This window comes from Bactrocera dorsalis, chromosome 2 (genome assembly GCF_023373825.1).
Source record: "Bactrocera dorsalis isolate Fly_Bdor chromosome 2, ASM2337382v1, whole genome shotgun sequence".
NCBI lineage: Eukaryota > Metazoa > Arthropoda > Insecta > Diptera > Tephritidae > Bactrocera > Bactrocera dorsalis.
In genome coordinates, this window is record NC_064304.1 from 70,769,501 (window position 1) to 70,792,623 (window position 23,123).

General features: G+C 40.8%; 1 protein-coding gene across 1 annotated transcript; it reads right to left on the minus strand.

Moving 5' to 3' along the window:
- Positions 1-3,136: 3,136 nt before the first annotated feature.
- On the minus strand, positions 3,137-3,703 carry LOC125776151 (uncharacterized). Its single transcript, XM_049447035.1, has one exon. The coding sequence runs from the start codon at positions 3,701-3,703 to the stop codon at positions 3,137-3,139; it is 567 nt and encodes a 188-aa protein (XP_049302992.1).
- Positions 3,704-23,123: the final 19,420 nt, after the last annotated feature.

Consider the following 23,123-nt stretch of genomic DNA (forward strand, 5'->3'; position numbering starts at 1 on the left):
ATCTATATCTATGTCTTTTTATACATATATGTATGTTTAAAATTCAAACACAAAAATTTTGTTTAAATTGCGGTCTGACCAAAATTACGGTCAAAAAAGAACAGAAAACCGTTATCAAACTGTTTTCGGTATCCGGTTTATTTTCGGGTAGAAACCGAGAAATCGCAAACAAAGCAGTTTGATATTGTATATAGCGGATTATTGATTGCCGGTAAATGCTTACTGTTGTGTTATAACACAAAAATTATCCCAAAAACAAAAAAAAATCAAGTATTGACTTGCACAATTTTCCAGCAATACCCCTTATACTTAATCAAGTATAAGCAGGATTGCTTAAAATAAGCTACGGCAATCGTAAGCAAAAATAAAAATAAAAGCATATGGCAAAATAACATCTTGTCTATTATAAATACATACATACATATATATATGTCTCATACCATATATTAGTATTACATACATATTTAACAACATCGAAATCTGTATATTTAAATATATATACATACATATGTACATCTAAAATCAATCTTTCTTTCTGTTCACGGCTTCTTGTCACTGCGAACATATATATGTAGAGCGCTTGTGTGGAACGTCCTTATCCGACGAGTTTCCAAGAAGAAAGAGAACGATCTTCACATTTTATTTGACATAAAGGATTGACATAAAAGGAAAAGAAAAATCATACATAGCGAAATGTCAAATTAGCAGGTAGAGTTACCATGCTTAATGCAATTATAATAAACTCTGAAACGAGTGGCGGTGCTGCCACAGTACTCCCCTCCTAGTTGGGATCTGTGGCGGTGTAAGCAGGTTTCAAACGGTCGATAGAAATGTTGACTGCTCCATCGTTAATGTCGACGGTGAAGTATTTTTGATAGCGATGAATAACCTTGTAAGGCCTTTTGTAAGGAGCTGATAATGATGGTCGTACCGACTAATCGCGGATGAAAATCTGGTCGCACGTTTTTAAATCTGTGTGCACAAAAGACTTCTGAGTGGTATGCCAAGAGGTGTTGACCGAACGTAGGTCGCGCATCATATGTCGCAACTGAGCAACAACTTCAGTTTCATTATCTGGTACAGGACAGTCGATGAAGAATTCGGATGGCAAGCGTAGCGTCGTCCCAAAAACTAACTCGGCCGGTGATGCTCCAATATCCGGTTTGAATGAGCAGCGAAGTCCCAAAAGAATTATCGGTAGAAAATTTGTCCAATGTTCCTTGTCGTGACAAAGTATGGCTGACTTGAGAGTTCGGTGCCAACGTTCGACGATCCCGTTGGTTTGTGGATGGTAAGGCGTAGTTCGTAGGTGTTTGACACCAATACATTGGAGTAAATGTTGAAAAAGTGTACATTCAAATTGGCGTCCTAGGTCTGACGTTATGTCGGTGGGGATTCCAAACCTCGATATCCAGCCGCTGATTAATGCTTTAGCTACTGTTGGTGCAGTGCTGTCTGGAATCGGGAAAGCATCTGGCCACCGGGTGAAACGGTCAATTATAGTTAAACAGTAGCGATTACCCTCGGACAGCGGGAATGGTCCCACGATGTCAATGTGTAAATGGGCGAAGCGTTCGCTAACGCATGTTCGGCGTTGCAGAGGAGTGACGTTGTGTCTGGTGATCTTATTACGTTGACATTGTAGACAATGTTTTGCAAAATTCCGACTGTCGCGATGGATTCCGGGCCAGGTGAAACGTTCGCTCATCATCTTTGATGGTGTACGTGTACCGGGGTGCGAAATGTTGTGGATTGCCCGAAGTACTGCTTGGCGGAATCGTTCGGTGATGAACGGTCGGATACGATCGGTCGAAATATCACAGTACACCTTTTTTGTGCTGGAAGGAAGAGCATATGAAATTAGTTTCAATGAATGCTTCACTTGCCCATTGAGGTAGGATTGGAGCTCTTCGTCTGTCGCTTGATCGGTGGCTAAGTCATCGTAGTTGATTGATTGAAGAGTTGTTTCCGAGGTTATTGCTTCGATGCGAGACATCATATCGGCGACAACATTTTGCTGACCAGACACGTGACGAATGTCTGTGGTAATTTGAGCGATAAAGTCTAGTCGTCGCGCTTGACGGTCCGAAGCTTTTTCTGGTCTTTGATGAAATGCGAATGTGAGAGGTTTGTGGTCCGTGTAGACATGGCATTCTCGTCCTTCAAGCATAAAACGAAAATGTCGGATAGCGAGATACATAGCTGTGAGCTCCCTGTCGTAAGTACTGTATCGCTGTTCTGCTTTTGTAAATTTTCGCTGGAAGAAACCCAGTGGCTGGAGCGTGTTGTTAACTACTTGGTGTAGCGCTGCACCGGCTGCATAGTCGGATGCGTCAATCCACAATGAAAGCTGCGCGTTGGGAGTGGGATGTGCTAGCAGCGTACATTTAGCTAGGTCTTCCTTACAGGCTTCGTAATGTTTTATGTTTTCTTTGGTCCATACGAGAGGTGAGTGATCATTGCGCTTGTTACCCGGAGTCATGTTGAATAATGGTGCTTGATGTTGAAGAGGATTTTTCAAAAAAGGTCTATAAAAATTAACCATGGCGAGGAAACGTTGTAGATCTTTCGCAGTAGCTGGAAGTTTAAGATCTGTGATAGTCTTGACACGATTTGGTAATGGTTGTATGACGTCTTGGGTGATAAGATGCCCAAGGAATTCGAGTTTCGGTACTCCGAGTATCGACTTTGCGATGTTTATGGTCAAATTGTGATCTCGCAATCGTTGAAATACTTTTTGAAGGTCTTTACGGTGCTCCTCAGTCGAGGTGGAAGCTATGCAGATGTCATCCAGGTAGACGAAAGTATTATCTACTCCACGAAGGACTTCATTGATGACCCTTTGGAATGTCTGTGCGGCATTGCGTAATCCAAAGGTCATTTGAGTGAACTCGTACAGTCCGAAAGGAGTTGTAATGGCCGTTTTGCATACATCTTCCTCATGTATACGGATTTGGTGAAATGCTTTCCGTAGGTCGATTTTTGAAAAAATAGTTTTGCCTGATAATATGTGCGTGAAGTCGTGGAGAAACGGAATTGGGTACCGGTCCGGTACAGTGACAGTATTCAAGGCCCGGTAATCACCACACGGTCTCCAAGAACCATCTGCTTTACGTACCATATGCAGGGGGCTCGCTCAGTCGCTACTAGATGGCCGACATATCCCAAGTTTCATTAAGAGCTCGAATTCAGCACGTGCTGCAGCAAGCTTCTCAGGTGATAACCGCCTTGGTCTGCTAAATACCGGTTGTCCGGACGTTACGATCCGGTGGATAACTGTAGATTTTGTTGAAACTTCTAGAGGAGGTTGATGAGTTATTTCCGGAAATTTTAACAAAATATCCGAAAATGGCATATTTACATTGATGGTTGAAATATTCGGTGTATTAATGGACTTTATCGAACGCATTGTTTTTAACGCGGTGCAGCGGTCAAGTAGTCGATGTCGATTGAGATCTGGCAGTAGATCGAAAAATGATAAGAAGTCTGCGCCGATAATCGCCTGAGAAACGTCGGCAATTATAAACTTCCACACAAACTCTCTACGTAAGTTGAGATTTAATTTAAGTAGAACTTCACCAAACACTTGAATTGGTGAACCGTTAGCAGCAAACAATTTGGTATCCGATTTAGATGCTTCAGCCAAACTTGAACACTTCGGTATAGTCGACACCTCTGCGCCGGAGTCGATAAGGAAACTCATTTTTGCAGTAGTGTCAAATATGTGAAGGCGTTTGTTCGTAAGTTTTTCAGAACGTTTGCCTGATTCTGAAAAACAGTTGGCTGAGCAGGCCTAATTTGAGTCGGTTGGTGGCTGCGGATGAGCCATTTTGCACGGCTGTCTGCATTTACGGGCGTTACGACCAAATTTCGCGTGAAACCAGCACATTTCATTGGAGCTGCTGTGTGAGTTACGGGTACCTGCCGGGGTCCTAGATCTAGATCTAGGCCGAAATCGATGTCCGTGGTCGCTTAGTACTTGGTCGAGTCGTTGTTTGAGCGCTGCTATTTCGGCTCTCAAATCTTGGTCGGTAGATTGTTGGACGGTGCACAATTCGCTGCAGTCTCCTTGGCGCAATTTAATGGACTCCGTAATGGAATCGGCGATTTTCAACTTCTCGACGATTGGCACATTTGTAGCAATGATTGCCGCTTGCGTATATGTAGGTAACCGAGTGATCCATAAGTCGTGAAGAATGCTCTCGCTTAACGTGGTTCCCGCGGCGCGCTTCATCTCATTGTAAAGATCGCTTGGGCGCCGTTCGCCCAGGGGCATCTCGCGAAGTACACGCTGCAGGCGTCGCTGCTGGCTTTCCGTAAAATTTTCCAACAGTTTTGTCCGAATGTAGCCGTATTTATTCGTACGCGGAGCAGCATCAACTATGGTGCGCAGTTCCATTAACTTTGAAGGTGGAACGCTTGCCAAAACGATATTAAACTTTGTTATGTCAGCCACGATGCCCGCTGCATCGAACCAAAAGTTTAAAGAATAAAAATATGCCTCAATATTATCCTCTCGCATCTGGGGCAACGGCAGTCGTGGTACAAAATGCTGTGTCGTAGCATTTTCTAAGATGTTCCCTCCTTCAGAAACCAATTGACTTTCGTCGAGACTCACAATAAAAAATGAAGAAAATTAGTAATTAAAAATGTAAAAATGTGCGGGGTCACCAATGTAGAGCGCTTGTGTGGTACGTCCTTATCCGACGAGTTTCCAAGAAGAAAGAGAACGATCTTCACATTTTATTTGACATAAAGGATTGACATAAAAGGAAAAGAAAAATCATACATAGCGAAATGTCAAATTAGCAGGTAGAGTTACCATGCTTAATGCAATTATAATAAACTCCGAAACGAGTGACGGTGCTGCCACATATATATACAAACATATGTGTATGTGGCGCAGTTATACAAATATATATATACATACCAACAATTGAATTTGATAAAACTACCGGTTAATTCTCTCTTTCGTGGTTTATTCGGTGGCTAAGTCATCGTAGTTGATTGATTGAAGAGTTGTTTCCGAGGTTATTGCTTCGATGCGAGACATCATATCGGCGACAACATTTTGCTGACCAGACACGTGACGAATGTCTGTGGTAATTTGAGCGATAAAGTCTAGTTGTCGCGCTTGACGGTCCGAAGCTTTTTCTGGTCTTTGATGAAATGCGAATGTGAGAGGTTTGTGGTCCGTGTAGACATGGCATTCTCGTCCTTCAAGCATAAAACGAAAATGTCGGATAGCGAGATACATAGCTGTGAGCTCCCTGTCGTAAGTACTGTATCGCTGTTCTGCTTTTGTAAATTTTCGCTGGAAGAAACCCAGTGGCTGGAGCGTGTTGTTAACTACTTGGTGTAGCGCTGCACCGGCTGCATAGTCGGATGCGTCAATCCACAATGAAAGCTGCGCGTTGGGAGTGGGATGTGCTAGCAGCGTACATTTAGCTAGGTCTTCCTTACAGGCTTCGTAATGTTTTATGTTTTCTTTGGTCCATACGAGAGGTGAGTGATCATTGCGCTTGTTACCCGGAGTCATGTTGAATAATGGTGCTTGATGTTGAAGAGGATTTTTCAAAAAAGGTCTATAAAAATTAACCATGGCGAGGAAACGTTGTAGATCTTTCGCAGTAGCTGGAAGTTTAAGATCTGTGATAGTCTTGACACGATTTGGTAATGGTTGTATGACGTCTTGGGTGATAAGATGCCCAAGGAATTCGAGTTTCGGTACTCCGAGTATCGACTTTGCGATGTTTATGGTCAAATTGTGATCTCGCAATCGTTGAAATACTTTTTGAAGGTCTTTACGATGCTCCTCAGTCGAGGTGGAAGCTATGCAGATGTCATCCAGGTAGACGAAAGTATTATCTACTCCACGAAGGACTTCATTGATGACCCTTTGGAATGTCTGTGCGGCATTGCGTAATCCAAAGGTCATGTGAGTGAACTCGTACAGTCCGAAAGGAGTTGTAATGGCCGTTTTGCATACATCTTCCTCATGTATACGGATTTGGTGAAATGCTTTCCGTAGGTCGATTTTTGAAAAAATAGTTTTGCCTGATAATATGTGCGTGAAGTCGTGGAGAAACGGAATTGGGTACCTGTCCGGTACAGTGACAGCATTCAAGGCCCGGTAATCACCACACGGTCTCCAAGAACCATCTGCTTTACGTACCATATGCAGGGGGCTCGCTCAGTCGCTACTAGATGGCCGACATATCCCAAGTTTCATTAAGAGCTCGAATTCAGCACGTGCTGCAGCAAGCTTCTCAGGTGATAACCGCCTTGGTCTGCTAAATACCGGTTGTCCGGACGTTACGATCCGGTGGATAACTGTAGATTTTGTTGAAACTTCTAGAGGAGGTTGATGAGTTATTTCCGGAAATTTTAACAAAATATCCGAAAATGGCATATTTACATTGATGGTTGAAATATTCGGTGTATTAATGGACTTTATCGAACGCATTGTTTTTAACGCGGTGCAGCGGTCAAGTAGTCGATGTCGATTGAGATCTGGCAGTAGATCGAAAAATGATAAGAAGTCTGCGCCGATAATCGCCTGAGAAACGTCGGCAATTATAAACTTCCACACAAACTCTCTACGTAAGTTGAGATTTAATTTAAGTAGAACTTCACCAAACACTTGAATTGGTGAACCGTTAGCAGCAAACAATTTGGTATCCGATTTAGATGCTTCAGCCAAACTTGAACACTTCGGTATAGTCGACACCTCTGCGCCGGAGTCGATAAGGAAACTCATTTTTGCAGTAGTGTCAAATATGTGAAGGCGTTTGTTCGTAAGTTTTTCAGAACGTTTGCCTGATTCTGAAAAACAGTTGGCTGAGCAGGCCTAATTTGAGTCGGTTGGTGGCTGCGGATGAGCCATTTTGCACGGCTGTCTGCATTTACGGGCGTTACGACCAAATTTCGCGTGAAACCAGCACATTTCATTGGAGCTGCTGTGTGAGTTACGGGTACCTGCCGGGGTCCTAGATCTAGATCTAGGCCGAAATCGATGTCCGTGGTCGCTTAGTACTTGGTCGAGTCGTTGTTTGAGCGCTGCTATTTCGGCTCTCAAATCTTGGTCGGTAGATTGTTGGACGGTGCACAATTCGCTGCAGTCTCCTTGGCGCAATTTAATGGACTCCGTAATGGAATCGGCGATTTTCAACTTCTCGACGATTGGCACATTTGTAGCAATGATTGCCGCTTGCGTATATGTAGGTAACCGAGTGATCCATAAGTCGTGAAGAATGCTCTCGCTTAACGTGGTTCCCGCGGCGCGCTTCATCTCATTGTAAAGATCGCTTGGGCGCCGTTCGCCCAGGGGCATCTCGCGAAGTACACGCTGCAGGCGTCGCTGCTGGCTTTCCGTAAAATTTTCCAACAGTTTTGTCCGAATGTAGCCGTATTTATTCGTACGCGGAGCAGCATCAACTATGGTGCGCAGTTCCATTAACTTTGAAGGTGGAACGCTTGCCAAAACGATATTAAACTTTGTTATGTCAGCCACGATGCCCGCTGCATCGAACCAAAAGTTTAAAGAATAAAAATATGCCTCAATATTATCCTCTCGCATCTGGGGCAACGGCAGTCGTGGTACAAAATGCTGTGTCGTAGCATTTTCTAAGATGTTCCCTCCTTCAGAAACCAATTGACTTTCGTCGAGACTCACAATAAAAAATGAAGAAAATTAGTAATTAAAAATGTAAAAATGTGCGGGGTCACCAATGTAGAGCGCTTGTGTGGTACGTCCTTATCCGACGAGTTTCCAAGAAGAAAGAGAACGATCTTCACATTTTATTTGACATAAAGGATTGACATAAAAGGAAAAGAAAAATCATACATAGCGAAATGTCAAATTAGCAGGTAGAGTTACCATGCTTAATGCAATTATAATAAACTCCGAAACGAGTGACGGTGCTGCCACATATATATACAAACATATGTGTATGTGGCGCAGTTATACAAATATATATATACATACCAACAATTGAATTTGATAAAACTACCGGTTAATTCTCTCTTTCGTGGTTTATTCGTACCGCGAACATATATACATATATACGCATATATATACACCAACATACGGGCGCATATAAATATATTCTATATACTGGAAGAAATACCCAATCGACATTGGGTACAAACTATATAACAATAAATACATATAACAAAAAAAAGCATTTTTTGTAAAATTTGTAAAAGTATATATTTTTGTAGCAAACACTACCGGCTCTCACCTGTTTGGATCGTAGAAAATAGCTTCGGAGTAAAAGTCGAAAAAAGCACGTACGGTTGATATGCGGTCGCGGTCTTGTAGCGTGTATGCGCACGGATCAAGAACAAAAGAGGCTGGTGCCTAGTCCGTCGGTCCCTTTTGTTATTTTTTGTGCGGTGTCCTCATGTGTGTTGAATTCGTGATGCGTTGGTGTGTATGCGATGAGAAGATGATGTGTTGAGTATGGTGTGAATGCGGTGAGAAGATGATGTGTTGAGTAAGGTGTGTATTGTGGGGTGTAGATGTTATTATATTAAGAGGGGGGTCAGATGCTCATTTAGCCATCCCGGCCCCCCTAAACGACTGTTTAGCCTAAAAGGCCTTGCAGCGTTGCCACAACGCTGCTCAGCCCCGTAGAGCGACGAGGTGGTGACCCAGGCTGTCGACGCCGCAGTGATGTTCCGCTCCGCTGGGGTGCGGCACGAGCTGAGGGTTGGAATCGGGGTGTGCGGCCGCGATGGATGGGTGGCCGATTCACCTCGCGTGATGAGCTGCGGCCGGTGGCACATTTGGCACAACCCACGTGACTCACACTCGGTAGTTGCATGAGTGTGCGACAGGCAGTTGATGCAATACCCGTGGGCCTGAGCAACTTGCTGCCGTTGCAAAGGCCGCATACCCCTAAATATTCCGCAATGGTGGAGACGATGAGGGCGTCGACAGATGGGACACCTTATCCGACGGGTCTCCGTAGTCTGTGATGGGTTTGGTGGTGGTCGCGTGCCACCACGAGGTGCGGAGGGTAGGACCGCTGCAGGCGCGGTTGCCGGTACAGGTGCCGGCGTTGTTGCTGGTGCGGTGGCCGGTGCAGCGGCCGATGCTGTCGCAGCTATCGTCCGGGGTGCTGGGGTAGGCCCGTTGCATGGCACATTCGTAGCCGCGCGAGCGGTTGACGTATTTGCGGCTGGCGTATCTATATCCATGGTAATCTGTATAGAGAGGATTATTGATTATAAATTTCTATCAGATAAGCAAACATGGTGAAGGTGCCACGATATGTGGCATGAACGTGTCGTCATATTGATCGACAATTTTTTGGCTAAGATTCTTTGTTGGTTTTGACAGTTTATTATTTTTTAGCGGTTTATTACGGGCGTATTTCTCGTTTTTGCGTAAAATTTAGTGATTTTATTATATCGCGACAGTATCGGTTTGGTTATTTCGATTTTCGGTTTGTATTTTTTAACGGTTGGTATTGGCGTATTTCTCGTTTTCATTTGATTAGCTTATTGTGACACGATAATATCGGTTTGGTTTTGCGGTGTTTCAGATTCGCGATCATCGGAAGTTGGCAAAAAGCATAGCTTCACGAGCGGTCTGGTCAGCGTTCCGTTTTGCGTACGGAGATCAACGATTCGTATGTGACCGTCGGGGCCGTAATGTAGCTTTTCTATGCGGCCAAGCCGCCACTCGGTGGGGGGTAGACAATCATCGTGAATGAGGACACAGTCTCCAAGTTTAGTCGCTTGTTCAGGAGTCTTCCAACGGTATCTTTTGTGGAGATCCTTTATATATTCGTCCTTCCATCGGCGGCTGAAATCATGATGGAGAATTTTAATTCGTTCCCATCGATTTAATAGGGATAGCGACTCCACGCCTGGCTCAGGAATGGCCAGGATGGGTGCTCCTTTTAGAAAATGCCCTGGAGTTAAGGCGGTGAAATCGGAGGGGTCTTGCGATAGTACTGTAAGTGGCCGTGAATTAAGAACGGCTTCAATTCGATTTAATAGCGTCGTGAACTCTTCGTAATTGAATTTATAATTTCCAGCTACCCGTTTGAAATGGGATTTGAAGCTTTTCACAGCTGATTCCCATAAACCGCCCATATGAGGAGCGCTTGGGGGTATAAATTGCCAGTTGATACCTTGAGGGGCGTACTTTTGTACGATGTCGGGTGACACTTGTTTTAGGAAATCCACAAATTGCTTTTCGGTGGCTCGTTGAGCTCCAATGAACGTTTTGCCATTGTCGCTCATGATCTTTGATGGGTAGCCACGTCGAGCGACAAAGCGAGCAAATGCCGCGAGAAAAGCATCCGTCGTCAGATTACTACATAGCTCAAGATGTACTGCCTTTGTCGTGAAACATACAAAGACAGCCACATAGCCTTTCATGAGAGTGGGAGACCTTAACATGGACGCCTTTACTTGGAAAGGCCCAGCAAAATCAACACCTGTTGTGGTGAAAGGCAGAGCGTAATTGCAGCGTTCCGGTGGAAGTGCTGCCATAATCTGCGTTCGCATCTTCTGTTTGTGCATAGTGCACATCTTGCATGTGAAGATGCACTTCTTGATTTGCGGCTTAAGACGGGGGATATAATACTTCTGGCGTACCATCTGTTGCATGAGACGATGTTCGGCGTGTAGCATTAAGATGTGGATGTAGTGGAGGAACAGTGTGGCAAATGGTGACCTCTCTGGGATTATTATGGGATGGCGTTCGTTATATGTTAGGCTCGAATTAGCAAGCCGACCATTGGCACGAAGCAGACCTTTCGTGTCCAGAAATGGGTTGAGGACTAAGAGTGAGCTCTTTTTATCAATCGGCTTCGATTCTCTTAGTAGTGATATATCGCGGCTGTAATAGCGCGTTTGTGTATATGTTATTAGTGCGACCTTTGCCTTTTGTAACTCTAGGTGCGTCACTGTGTTGCATGGGAAATTATGTGATCCCTTAACTTTGCTTTTGAGTTGTTCTATGAATTTGAACATATAAGCGACTACTCTGAGCGCTTTTGGAAACGAGGAAAATCGTTCAAGGATGTCGGCATCATCCAATAATGTGTGAAAGGTGGCGATTTTTCGACCTTCTGGGGCGATAATGTTGCGCATGGGGGATTGTGGCCAATAATCAGGAGATTCTATCAACCATCGGGGGCCATTCCACCAGAGGGTGGTAGTGGCAAGGTGCAGTGGCTTGCACCCTCTTGTACCTAGATCGGCAGGATTGTCAGCACTGGCTACGTGACGCCAAGTGGCTGATCCCACTAGGTCAAGAATTTGAGACGTTCGGTTAGAAATATACGTCTTCCATGCATGTGGTGGTTTTTCCAACCAGGCTAGTACAATTTCTGAATCGGACCACATATATAGTTTGCATTTTGTCATATTTAAATGCATTTGCACCATGGCTACTAATTTTGAAAGTAGTAGTGCGCCACATAACTCAAGTCGTGGAAGACTTATAGTTTTTAAAGGGGACACCTTTGCTTTTGCTACTAATAAGTGGCTTGTGGTCGTGGTATCACTTTGCGTGCGCACATAGATAGTAGCGCAGTATGCCTTTTCTGAGGCGTCACAAAAGCCATGTAATTCGACTTTGTGTTCGGGGGAGTAGTTTACCCATCGTGTAATTTGTATCTGAGAAATGTCATTCAGATTTTTTGCGAACTGGGACCATTTTTCTAAGCGAAGAGGTTTCACTTGTTCGTCCCAGTCGGTTCCATCTAGCCATAATTCTTGTATTAAGATTTTCGCTTGGATCATAATTGGCGAAAGCCATCCTGCGGGGTCGAAAAGTTTTGCCACCGAGGATAAAATCTGTCTTTTCGTTATGGCTGATAATGCGGATATGGACTCCGTACTTTCCTTTTCGAAAATAAGGAAATTAGTGTCCAACAAATTTTCTTTTGGTATATTTTTTAATATACTTGGGTGATTCGCCGTAATCTTTTTTAATGGAAACCCTGCGGATGTGAGGGCTTGGATTACTTGTGATAATGATTCGTATGCTTGTGGAAGACTGTGACTTCCAGACAGAATATCGTCTACATACTTTTGTGTTTTTAACACCTGGGTCGCCAGAGGAAATTCTGACTTGGTGTTTTCTGCCAATTCATGGAGCGTTCGAATGGCTAAATATGGGGCACAGTTTACGCCAAAGGTAACTGTTTTTAATTTAAAGTCGCCTAGTGGACTATTGGGAGATTTTCGGAAAATAATTCGCTGAAAATCTTGATCATCTTTATGTACGACTATTTGTCGATACATTTTCTCAACATCCCCATTGAAAACGTATTTGTATGTACGCCAGTTTAGTATGAGGAGCATTAAATCTGGCTGAAGCGTGGGTCCCGTACATAAAATGTCATTTAGGGAATTCCCCGAACTTGATGATTTTGATGCATTAAAGACAACTCTTACTTTTGTTGTTTTTTTGTCTGGCTTTACTACTGCATGGTGTGGCAGATAAAAGGAGTAGTACTTGCCGTTGACGATTTTCTCCCCTGGGTTTACCTCTTCCATGTGATCTAAATGGAGGTATTCTTCTAACACACCATCATATTCAGATTTGAGTTCGCCTTTTTTAAGTAGGTTTCTTTCCATACTTAGAAACTGCTGAATTGCAGAGGTGCGAGAGTGACCTAAGGCGAGTGTGTTAGGAAATTGTTGCTTAAGTGGTAGTCGTACGACGTACCGACCATTTTCTGATCTAGTAGTTGTGGCTTTGTAAAAATCCTCACAATACTGATCTTCAGGGGTTGTGACTGATATGGGGGGGGAGTTCTTCTATTTCCCAAAATTTTTTCAATTGTGAATTGAGGTACTCGTTTGAGACTTGCTCAACTTGAGTTGTTAATGTTGTAACTGGTTCCGCAACTAGTCCGCTTAGGACCCATCCGAAAATGGTATTTTGCGCCAGAAGTGTTGTGGTAATTTTCTCAATACCTTCGAGAATAATTTGTGGTATGAGATCGCTGCCTAATAGTAGATCTATTTGAGCGGGGGTGTTGCTGTTTGGGTCTGCTAGCTTTAGGTGTGAAACCTTTTGCCAATGCTTGCTATTTATATGATAGCTTGGTAGCATGTTGGTTAATTGCGGTAAGACAATAGCTTCTGCTTGTATGCGCTTATCCGCTTTAAGGGAAAAGAGGGTAATGGGGCAGATTTTATTTGAGTTTTGAACAACTCTTCCACCCATTCCCGTTATTTCAAAGTTGGCCAGTTTTGTCGGTAACTGTAGCCTGTTTTGTGCCCTAGACGCTATAAATGATCGTTGTGATCCCTGGTCTATTAAGGCTCTGAGTTTAAACAGTTCTCCTCGGTGCTCGATGGAGACAACTGCTGTGGGTAAAAGTACCCTACTGTGATTTTCGCTATGTAGCGATTGGGTTTTTAACGCCTTTGAGCAGCATGGTGCTTCTTGGCAGTTTTCAGAATTTGTTGTGGCAACTAATCCTGTTGCTCGTTTAACGTTTGCATTGTTTGGGGGTAAGCTGGAAAAATTGGTTATATGTAACATATAATGATGTCTTTTATGGCAATAAACGCAATTACATTTTCTTTCGCAATCTTTAAGCGTATGCGCATGTGACAGACAGTTGGTACATAATTTTTTCGTTCTTACGAAATTGTTTCGATCGCTAACATTCATTTTTTTGAAATTTCGCATAATTTTAATTTGTGACCTCCTCTGCACAGTTCGCATGACGTTTGTTTATATTGTTCGGAAGAGAACGATTGAGTTCTGAAAAAGCTTCTATTTAAGTTATTGTGTCTACTTGCTTGGGGTCTGTTGAAGCTTCTATTGAGGTCGTTTTGAACGTTTTTCGTTCTGACTAGTTTTTTATCTACCCTTTCTGCAATTTCGTATTGGGTAGTAAGAAATTCTTTCATTTGCTGCCACGTTGGGCACTTTCTTCGCGATGAGAGCGATTGCTCCCACAAAAGTAACGATTTTTCTGGTAATGCAGCTGTGCATATGTTTACCACAATGGGGTCCCAATTATCTGTGGGAATATTCTGTGTCGATAAAACCGACAAACAATTTGAAACAGTGGATTGAAGCTTTATAAACTCTTCACTTGTTTCTTTCTGAATTTTTGGTAAATTCATTAATATCGTCACCTGTTTGTCGACCAATATTCTTTCGTTTTCATAACGTGCTTTTAGAGCTTCCCAAGCAAAATTAAAATTTTCGTCATTGAGAGCGAACTGTTTCACTATTACGCCTGCCTGACCTTTGGTTTTGTATCTGAGGTGATACAATTTTTGTGCATTAGATAATTTTGGGTGGTTTATGTAAACGGCTGTGAACATGTCCCGGAAGGACGGCCATTGTTCATAACCCCCATGAAAAATTTCTGTGTCACATGCGGGCACCTTCAGGTGGATACCTGAACTCGCCTCTTGACTTTGTACTTGTGGCATCTCTACTCGCGGAAGTGGAGTAGTTGCAATTGCATTAATTAATTTTAGCTGATCTGAGATCATCGCTTTCGTCTCTTCGTACTGATCTAGGCAGTTTTCATATTTGGAGTATGCTGACGATTTGAAATTTTCCGGTAGATCTGATTCGTCAGATTCTACGATTGCGTCATATGCCGCTTGGAGACGCGTCCAAAAATTGTCTAAATTATCTTTTTTGATTTCTAAGACCGATTCAGAATTGTCTTGAATCGGTGAAGATGAAAATCGAGTGCAGTATCGTATTAAACTGTCACTCTCAGCAATGAATTTTGTATAAGAAATATCTTTACCCCTCTTTAATTTTGTAGCACCTTGCTTTGAGCGTGTAGCTTCAGCAGGTGTACATGGGCTCTTTTCTTCTAAAACCATTTTTGGAACTTTTAGTGATTGTATTGCTTTAGATTCTTTTGAATCTGAGCTCATTTAGAAAATGTTTTGAAATAATTTAAAATGTCTAAGTGTAAACTAGACTTGTAGATGTTAGAAAAGTTTCGTATAAATTGTTCAATAGAGGACTCTTTTGTATGCAAGAGTTTAAAAAAAATCAATAAAACCAATGGCTTTTGGATAAACCGAGATTTCAAAAAAATATTTTCGTTTATATATGTATTTGATTAGACGTGAACTCTTTTAGGTAAATAAGAGCTTTGAACGAAATTGAAATATAAGATAACGCTTAACGTATTTAATAATATGCGCGATCGCGAACTCTTTTAAGTTAATAAGAGTTTTAAAATGGAATAAATAATTAATCGCTTAAATTGGATTTAATTATTTTCTTTTTTTTATGAGCGGAAATTATTTTAAGTATTTTATTTTTCTGAGTATATTCCTTTTTTTTTTTATATTCTTTGTGCCCAAATGTCCTATAGGGTATACCTATAAGTGGATATTTTATTATGTGCTAATGAGCGCTCGTATTAGAGATCACTGCACTTTGTACATATGCATGTATGTACATATGTATTACGCTTTGTTTTTTACACAATCCTGCTTGTTTTTGTTGATCAAAAATCAAGGGGTATTGCGAGAATATGCCAATTTGGACTTTGAATATATGTTATACGCAATCCTGCTTGGTTTTGTTAGCCAAAATCCAAGGGGTATCGCGGAGCATATGCCAATGTGGACTTTGAAGCAATTAGCGTATATACATACGTGACAATACACTTTGTACAAATTTTAGATTTTACAAAAAATGCTTTTTTTGTTATATGTATTTATTGTTATATAGTTTGTACCCAATGTCGATTGGGTATTTCTTCCAGTATATAGAATATATTTATATGCGCCCGTATGTTGGTGTATATATAATGGTCTAATTGTATTATTTGTTGTAAACAAGTGCTTATCGTGCGGCACATACCAGGTCTGTTTTCAAGAACAGGACGTAAAAAATTTTCTCCGTACTTTCCTTTTCGAAAATAAGGAAATTAGTGTCCAACAAATTTTCTTTTGGTATATTTTTTAATATACTTGGGTGATTCGCCGTAATCTTTTTTAATGAAAACCCTGCGGATGTGAGGGCTTGGATTACTTGTGATAATGATTCGTATGCTTGTGGAAGACTGTGACTTCCAGACAGAATATCGTCTACATACTTTTGTGTTTTTAACACCTGGGTCGCCAGAGGAAATTCTGACTTGGTGTTTTCTGCCAATTCATGGAGCGTTCGAATGGCTAAATATGGGGCACAGTTTACGCCAAAGGTAACTGTTTTTAATTTAAAGTCGCCTAGTGGACTATTGGGAGATTTTCGGAAAATAATTCGCTGAAAATCTTGATCATCTTTATGTACGACTATTTGTCGATACATTTTCTCAACATCCCCATTGAAAACGTATTTGTATGTACGCCAGTTTAGTATGAGGAGCATTAAATCTGGCTGAAGCGTGGGTCCCGTACATAAAATGTCATTTAGGGAATTCCCCGAACTTGATGATTTTGATGCATTAAAGACAACTCTTACTTTTGTTGTTTTTTTGTCTGGCTTTACTACTGCATGGTGTGGCAGATAAAAGGAGTAGTACTTGCCGTTGACGATTTTCTCCCCTGGGTTTACCTCTTCCATGTGATCTAAATGGAGGTATTCTTCTAACACACCATCATATTCAGATTTGAGTTCGCCTTTTTTAAGTAGGTTTCTTTCCATACTTAGAAACTGCTGAATTGCAGAGGTGCGAGAGTGACCTAAGGCGAGTGTGTTAGGAAATTGTTGCTTAAGTGGTAGTCGTACGACGTACCGACCATTTTCTGATCTAGTAGTTGTGGCTTTGTAAAAATCCTCACAATACTGATCTTCAGGGGTTGTGACTGATATGGGGGGGGAGTTCTTCTATTTCCCAAAATTTTTTCAATTGTGAATTGAGGTACTCGTTTGAGACTTGCTCAACTTGAGTTGTTAATGTTGTAACTGGTTCCGCAACTAGTCCGCTTAGGACCCATCCGAAAATGGTATTTTGCGCCAGAAGTGTTGTGGTAATTTTCTCAATACCTTCGAGAATAATTTGTGGTATGAGATCGCTGCCTAATAGTAGATCTATTTGAGCGGGGGTGTTGCTGTTTGGGTCTGCTAGCTTTAGGTGTGAAACCTTTTGCCAATGCTTGCTATTTATATGATAGCTTGGTAGCATGTTGGTTAATTGCGGTAAGACAATAGCTTCTGCTTGTATGCGCTTATCCGCTTTAAGGGAAAAGAGGGTAATGGGGCAGATTTTATTTGAGTTTTGAACAACTCTTCCGCCCATTCCCGTTATTTCAAAGTTGGCCAGTTTTGTCGGTAACTGTAGCCTGTTTTGTGCCCTTGACGCTATAAATGATCGTTGTGATCGCTGGTATATTAAGGCTCTGAGTTTAAACAGTTCTCCTCGGTGCTCGATGGAGACAACTGCTGTGGGTAAAAGTACCCTACTGTGATTTTCGCTATGTAGCGATTGGGTTTTTAACGCCTTTGAGCAGCATGGTGCTTCTTGGCAGTTTTCAGAATTTGTTGTGGCAACTAATCCTGTTGCTCGTTTAACGTTTGCATTGTTTAGGGGTAAGCTGGAAAAATTGGTTATATGTAACATATAATGATGTCTTTTATGGCAATAAACGCAATTACATTTTCTTTCGCAATCTTTAAGCGTATGCGCATGTGACAGACAGTTGGTACATAATTTTTATACTCTCGCAACAAAGTTGCTAAAGAGAGTATTATAGTTTTGTTCACATAACGGTTGTTTGTAAGTCCTAAAACTAAAAGAGTTAGATATAGGGTTATATATACCAAAGTGATCAGGGTGACGAGTAGAGTTGAAATCCGGATGTCTGTCTGTCCGTCCGTCCGTCTGTCCGTCCGTCCGTCTGTCCGTCCGTGCAAGCTGTAACTTGAGTAAAAATTGAGCTATCGTGATGAAACTTGGTACATGTATTTCCTGGCTCCATAAGAAGGTTAAGTTCGAAGATGGGTAAAATCGGCCCACTGCCACGCCCACAAAATGGCGGAAACCGAAAACCTATAAAGTGTCATAACTAAGCCATAAATAAAGATATTAAAGTGAAATTTGGCACAAAGGATCACATTAGGGAGGGGCATATTTGGTCGTAACTTTTTTGGAAAAGTGGGCGTGGCCCCGCCCCCTACTAAATTTTTTGTATATATCTCGGAAACTTCTATAGCTATGTCAACGAAACTCTACAGAATCGTTTCCTTCAAAAACTTCCATACACAGTTCAAAAATGAAAGAAATCGGGTAATAATCACGCCCACCTCCCATACAAAGGTTATGTTGAAAATCACTAAAAGTGCGTTAACCGACTAACAAAAAACGTCAGAAACACAAAATTTTACGGAAGAAATGGCAGAAGTAAGCTGCATCCAGCCTATTTTTAAAAATTGAAAATGGGCGTGGCGTCGCCCACTTATGGACCAAAAACCATATCTCAGGAACTACTCGACCGATTTCAATGAAATTCAGTGTATAATATTTCCTTAACACCCTGATGACATGTACGAAATATGGGCGAAATCGGTTCACAACCACGCTTTCTTCCAATATAACGCTATTTTAAATTCCATCTGATGCCTTCTCTGTATAATATATACATTAGGAACCAATGATGACAGCGGAATAAAACTTTACACAAATACGGTATTTGAGCTGAGGTATCCCTTGTGGAAAAATTGTCGTGATCGGAATATAACTTTTCAAGGTCCCTGATATCGAACACGAAGAACTCAGTGCCTAACCTAACCTAACCTAATTTTCCACCGAAAATATCGATAAATCTCTCAGAATTTAATTCTAATTAATTTCACAGCAAAATAAAAAAATGACGGATAATGAAATCTCGATTATCACTTTATCATGCGAGAGTATAAAATGTTCGGTGGCACCCGAACTTAGCCCTTCCTTACTTGTTTCGTTCTTACGAAATTGTTTCGATCGCTAACATTCATTTTTTTTTGAAATTTCGCATAATTTTAATTTGTGACCTCCTCTGCACAGTTCGCATGACGTTTGTTTATATTGTTCGGAAGAGAACGATTGAGTTCTGAAAAAGCTTCTATTTAAGTTATTGTGGCTACTTGCTTGGGGTCTGTTGAAGCTTCTATTGAGGTCGTTTTGAACGTTTTTCGTTCTGACTAGTTTTTTATCTACCCTTTCTGCAATTTCGTATTGGGTAGTAAGAAATTCTTTCATTTGCTGCCACGTTGGGCACTTTCTTCGCGATGAGAGCGATTGCTCCCACAAAAGTAACGATTTTTCTGGTAATGCAGCTGTGCATATGTTTACCACAATGGGGTCCCAATTATCTGTGGGAATATTCTGTGTCGATAAAACCGACAAACAATTTGAAACAGTGGATTGAAGCTTTATAAACTCTTCACTTGTTTCTTTCTGAATTTTTGGTAAATTCATTAATATCGTCACCTGTTTGTCGACCAATATTCTTTCGTTTTCATAACGTGCTTTTAGAGCTTCCCAAGCAAAATTAAAATTTTCGTCATTGAGAGCGAACTGTTTCACTATTACGCCTGCCTGACCTTTGGTTTTGTATCTGAGGTGATACAATTTTTGTGCATTAGATAATTCTGGGTGGTTTATGTAAACGGCTGTGAACATGTCCCGGAAGGACGGCCATTGTTCATAACCCCCATGAAAAATTTCTGTGTCACATGCGGGCACCTTCAGGTGGATACCTGAACTCGCCTCTTGACTTTGTACTTGTGGCATCTCTACTCGCGGAAGTGGAGTAGTGGCAATTGCATTAATTAATTTTAGCTGATCTGAGATCATCGCTTTCGTCTCTTCGTACTGATCTAGGCAGTTTTCATATTTGGAGTATGCTGACGATTTGAAATTTTCCGGTAGATCTGATTCGTCAGATTCTACGATTGCGTCATATGCCGCTTGGAGACGCGTCCAAAAATTGTCTAAATTATCTTTTTTGATTTCTAAGACCGATTCAGAATTGTCTTGAATCGGTGAAGATGAAAATCGAGTGCAGTATCGTATTAAACTGTCACTCTCAGCAATGAATTTTGTATAAGAAATATCTTTACCCCTCTTTAATTTTGTAACGGGTGATTTTTTTGAGGTTAGGATTTTCATGCATTAGTATTTGACAGATCACGTGGGATTTCAGACATGGTGTCAAAGAGAAAGATGCTCAGTATGCTTTGACATTTCATCATGAATAGACTTACTAACGAGCAACGCTTGCAAATCATTGAATTTTATTACCAAAATCAGTGTTCGGTTCGAAATGTGTTTCGCGCGCGTGTTTTGTTCAGCGATGAGGCTCATTTCTGGTTGAATGGCTACGTAAATAAGCAAAATTGCCGCATTTGGGGTGAAGAGCAACCAGAAGCCGTTCAAGAACTGCCCATGCATCCCGAAAAATGCACTGTTTGGTGTGGTTTGTACGCTGGTGGAATCATTGGACCGTATTTTTTCAAAGATGCTGTTGGACGCAACGTTACGGTGAATGGCGATCGCTATCGTTCGATGCTAACAAACTTTTTGTTGCCAAAAATGGAAGAACTGAACTTGGTTGACATGTGGTTTCAACAAGATGGCGCTACATGCCACACAGCTCGCGATTCTATGGCCATTTTGAGGGAAAACTTCGGACAACAATTCATCTCAAGAAATGGACCCGTAAGTTGGCCACCAAGATCATGCGATTTAACGCCTTTAGACTATTTTTTGTGGGGCTACGTCAAGTCTAAAGTCTACAGAAATAAGCCAGCAACTATTCCAGCTTTGGAAGACAACATTTCCGAAGAAATTCGGGCTATTCCGGCCGAAATGCTCGAAAAAGTTGCCCAAAATTGGACTTTCCGAATGGACCACCTAAGACGCAGCCGCGGTCAACATTTAAATGAAATTATCTTCAAAAAGTAAATGTCATGAACCAATCTAACGTTTCAAATAAAGAACCGATGAGATTTTGCAAATTTTATGCGTTTTTTTTTTTTTAAAGTTATCAAGCTCTTAAAAAATCACCCTTTAGCTCCTTGCTTTGAGCGTGTAGCTTCAGCAGGTGTACATGGGCTCTTTTCTTCTAAAACCATTTTTGGAACTTTTAGTGATTGTATTGCTTTAGATTCTTTTGAATCTGAGCTCATTTAGAAAATGTTTTGAAATAATTTAAAATGTCTAAGTGTAAACTAGACTTGTAGATGTTAGAAAAGTTTCGTATAAATTGTTCAATAGAGGACTCTTTTGTATGCAAGAGTTTTAAAAAAATCAATAAAACCAATGGCTTTTGGATAAACCGAGATTTCAAAAAAATATTTTCGTTTATATATGTATTTGATTAGACGTGAACTCTTTTAGGTAAATAAGAGCTTTGAACGAAATTGAAATATAAGATAACGCTTAACGTATTTAATAATATGCGCGATCGCGAACTCTTTTAAGTTAATAAGAGTTTTAAAATGGAATAAATAATTAATCGCTTAAATTGGATTTAATTATTTTCTTTTTTTTTATGACCGGAAATTATTTTAAGTATTTTATTTTTCTGAGTATATACCTTTTTTTTTTTTATATTCTTTGTGCCCAAATGTCCTATAGGGTATACCTATAAGTGGATATTTTATTATGTGCTAATGAGCGCTCGTATTAGAGATCACTGCACTTTGTACATATGCATGTATGTACATATGTACATATGTATTACGCTTTGTTTTTTACACAATCCTGCTTGTTTTTGTTGATCAAAAATCAAGGGGTATTGCGAGAATATGCCAATTTGGACTTTGAATATATGTTATACGCAATCCTGCTTGGTTTTGTTAAAGAGGACATAGACGGGCACACATGTGCGTTCGATCTGTGTGAATTCGTTTGCCCATACACGACACACAAATCCATTTTGCGTTCGTTCTTCACACAGTTAACATGTGCGACAGGCAAGCGGAACATTTCTTCGAATTTATTTCTAATGTAGCACTTTTATCTATTTCTTTGTATTTCGTTAATAAGTTATTCCAACTTTTATTTTTCTCAATATTATTTTTATATTTATCACTTTTCGTTTGCCAAATTGCGAATTAATTTTTTATAAGATCAATAAATTCAGATACGAAATCTTTATTAAGGGGAGAGCCTGCTTTAGAAGCTTCAAACAATCGCTTAAATCTCTTTAAAAATTATCTAACAAACAAAGTTATAGATTGGAACTCTAAATATTGTCGAAGCTAGAAGGGAAATAGTGTCCGAGCGTCAGACAGATACATACATGAGCGCTTGGGAAAAAAGCGAAAAGCGCGATTTCTCGGTTTTTTTATTTTTACGATTATTTTAATTGGCGGGCAAAGTTGGAATTGGGCAAAGTTTATTATCTTTGGCATAAAATTATCTTCTATTTAAACTAAAAAAAACTAGGAAAAGTCAAGTTTGAACATATTTTTAAACAAAATGAAGTAAATTTTTTTTGGAATTTTCTTAGTTTAACTAGAAGATAAGTTATTAAAAAACATGAATCCCTTTGAATTTTTTGTTCCTGATAAATGTATATGCGAGATGCATCGGGTAATTGCTTCCTAAAGGCAGAATATCAAAGATTTCGTATTCAAAAAATTTGTGAAAGATGTTCGAATATATGACTATAAAGCCTAGAAATTTCGCTTGAATCAATTATTTCTTTCCCTCCCAAAAAAATCCTAAGAAAAAATCGATTTTTTGATGCCTCTAAAGCAGTCTCTCCCCTTAACACTTGCAATTGTCCGCGATCTTCACTGCTCGGCGACACGAGAGAAATGAGATTTTGTGCGCTCACAACGCCATACACGATAAACATGCTCGCGCACCGATCGTAAAAAATCAAACATTTTCGCGAACATGGATCGGTACGCGAACAAGCCCATACACGAGTAAACCGCATGTTTACACATACCGATCGAACGCACATGTGTGCCTGTGTATGGCCGCTATTAGCCAAAATCCAAGGGGTATCGCGGAGCATATGCCAATGTGGACATTGAAGCAATTAGCGTATATACATACGTGACAATACACTTTGTACAAATTTTAGATTTTACAAAAAATGCTTTTTTTGTTATAAGTATGTATTTATTGTTATATAGTTTGTACCCAATGTCGATTGGGTATTTCTTCCAGTATATAGAATATATTTATATGCGCCCGTATGTTGGTGTA

Coding starts and splice junctions, on each gene's coding strand:
- LOC125776151 (XM_049447035.1), bottom strand. CDS start 3,703: ATGAGTTTCCTTATCGACTCCGGCGCAGAGGTGTCGACTATACCGAAG.